This window comes from Condylura cristata, unplaced genomic scaffold (assembly GCF_000260355.1).
Source record: "Condylura cristata isolate star-nosed mole 26May11 unplaced genomic scaffold, ConCri1.0 scaffold00034, whole genome shotgun sequence".
Classification (NCBI taxonomy): domain Eukaryota; kingdom Metazoa; phylum Chordata; class Mammalia; order Eulipotyphla; family Talpidae; genus Condylura; species Condylura cristata.
This window is the reverse complement of record NW_004567135.1, coordinates 3,221,908-3,224,527: the sequence shown is the minus strand read 5'-3', so window position 1 is coordinate 3,224,527 and position 2,620 is coordinate 3,221,908. Positions and strand designations below refer to the sequence as shown.

At 53.4% G+C, this 2,620-nt stretch overlaps 1 protein-coding gene across 1 annotated transcript in view; it reads left to right on the top strand.

Moving 5' to 3' along the window:
* RPS26 (ribosomal protein S26) overlaps positions 1-1,600 on the top strand; it is a 4,845-nt gene extending 3,245 nt beyond the window's left edge. The window contains exons 2-4 of the mRNA XM_012732288.1: positions 19-253; positions 1,081-1,211; positions 1,497-1,600. Of these exons, the coding sequence (XP_012587742.1) occupies positions 19-253; positions 1,081-1,211; positions 1,497-1,532 (402 nt within the window). The 3' untranslated portion in view covers positions 1,533-1,600. The remainder of the gene's footprint in view (positions 1-18; positions 254-1,080; positions 1,212-1,496) is intronic.
* The last annotated feature ends 1,020 nt before the right edge of the window (positions 1,601-2,620 follow it).

The following is a 2,620-nucleotide window of genomic DNA, read 5'->3' as shown; positions in this document are numbered from 1 at the left end:
TCGGGGTGTCGCCGCGAGGGGCGCCGAGGCCGGGTGCATGGCGCTCCCTGCCTAACGGGCTTTAATCTCGCGCAGACCAAGAAAAGAAGGAATAACGGTCGTGCCAAGAAGGGCCGCGGCCACGTGCAGCCTATTCGCTGCACCAACTGCGCCCGCTGCGTGCCCAAGGACAAGGCCATTAAGAAGTTCGTCATTCGCAACATCGTGGAGGCCGCAGCCGTCAGGGACATATCGGAAGCGAGCGTGTTCGATGGTGAGCGGGCCCCCCGGGCGCGGGGAGTGTGGAGGGCGGCCGCCACCCCAAGGTGCCGCCGGTGTGATGGTCACTGCGCCGAGGACGGGTGTGGGCAAGGAGAGGGCCGCCCCTGGAGCCCCAAACCTGCCCGCTCTGAGTAGGTTCAGCCGACCGCCGCATCGAGACAGGACGAGGGAGGCCCAGCCCCGGAGTCATGGCAGCTGAAGGTTTAAGGTGTCCCTGTTGTAAAACATCGGTTTGCATGTGTGACGGACAGTCACTCTGTCGGGTGTCCCAGATGGCAGGCAGCAGCCAGCTGCCGTTTGATGGTCTTGCCCTCGTTTGTTGCCCCGTTTTGGTCACCGCTTGATGGAGCTCCCCTCCCGCCGTTATCTTTAGTCTTGACTGAAGCTCTTCCAGGGGAGAATTTACTTATGATTACTGAGTTACTGCCAACCTGCTGCGTGTGGTGTGAAGATGTGCTGATTTGGTTCTTTGACTGTTTCAAGAGTGGAAGCAGTCGGGTTTGGTTCGCAGGGGTGACCTTTGAGGCGTGATGTGTTTGGTCCTTGTTTTTACGGCAGATTGACTTTCTTGGGCAGCTGGGGGCCCAGGAGTAACTGCTTGGGGAACTGGGTTATTGGCTTGTTATTTGGGTCCTACGCAAGGGCAAGTGGGGCTCACTGGTAAAACTGATGGCTGTGCTGTGCCCACACACCAGAACTGAGCCGTTGGCGCGAGGTTCAGTGACTGCCTGGCATAGGTGGGCTTAGTTTTGACTGTGGGGTGCATAGGAAAGAGCAGCGCAGGCCGGGCGTGCGATGTCTTTCTGCTTTGTCTTTTAGCCTATGTGCTTCCCAAGCTGTACGTGAAACTGCATTACTGCGTGAGCTGTGCCATTCACAGCAAGGTGGTCAGGAATCGTTCTCGTGAGGCTCGGAAGGATAGAACACCCCCACCCCGATTTAGACCTGCGGTAAGTGTCCAGGAGAGGTACAGACAGTGGGTTGATGGACAAAAGTTGCGAGGGGCCAAGTAGGGAATGTTAGGGTTCCAGGGATGAGGTACAGTAAGGGCCCACACTCAAAACAGTTACTTAGAGAAAGATTTTAAGGGGGGGAATGGTTAGAATGTTTCAGAGGGAGGAGTGTGGTCTCCCCCTGCGATAGTGATGTTAGTTAACGCAAGTGTGGTGGTAAAGACCTTAGGGAAGGGTGACGCTCGCGGTGGCTTTTAATCCTTTCATTCCTTTGCATTTCAGGGTGCTGCCCCACGACCACCTCCAAAGCCCATGTAAAGAAGCAACAGAAAAGCCCATGTAAAGACTGAAGAACAAGTCGGGGAATAAATGCAATTTATACATGATGTGGCCCGTTTGCGTGTATCTGTTGCTGGTTTGAGCGCGGGTTTTGCCTGTGGTAGGGACTGACCACTTTATACCGAGTGTGGGTGTGGAGGACCGTGTGCTGTTTTCAAGGAGGACGAGTCAAGTCCTGGTGGAGTTTCTTTTCTGTTTGTTTCTGTGGCCTCCCAGGTTTGCATAACTGGAACAAAAGTGGTTAAGGCATCTCCATTAGGTTAGTTCAACCTGGCCGGTGATAACTTTGTCCTAAAAATAGGGGGGAAGACCCAGGAGGCTAAGGGGAAGTTGAGCATTGAGTGGGGAGCCCATCCGGGCTGTCGCATAGTGAGTGCAGAGGGAGGCGCGAGCCTGGCACGTCTGTAACTCATCAAGTTCTGTCTCAGACATGCAGTATCAGTAAACCAGGCCTCGCCTGCCCCTTTTCCTCGTAAATGTCTTGTCGGCAAAAAACGTGAAGCGGCTGCAAGTAGAAATTCCATACAAGGTTTGGGAAACGCTATGCCTGACTGATCATGTTTCATTTATCCTATAACTAAAAATTAAGGAATAATACATTGGAAACATGTTTGGGAATATACTTTGAAACGGGTTTTACAAAATACGTTAATTTGAAGCTATCTCAATTCTTTCTGGCCAGGGAGTGACCCTCGGCGCAGCAGACCGCTCCTCCCTCCCCCAGTGCTGCCCTCAGCAGGGATTTCGGTGCATCTGTCTGCTCTGCTCCCCACTCTTGCTTTGATGAATCCTGACCCCCAAACATGGGCTGTACCTTAGTTCTTGTATGCATAAATAAAAATGTAAGCACAGCCTGTCCTTTTCCCAGGTTGGTTCTTAACTGCCTTTTCCTCGAGTTCTTGTGCTGTGTGAATGCAGGCATGCGTCTCCAGGTGCTGACGGCAGTTTTCTGGAAGACCCTATTTTGGAGTGCCAGAAATAAAGGCATCCCATGTGCTTGAGGCCCAGCCTATGAGCTAATCAAACCCCACTGACCACTGATGGGGAGCCCACCTGCCCTTCCAGCC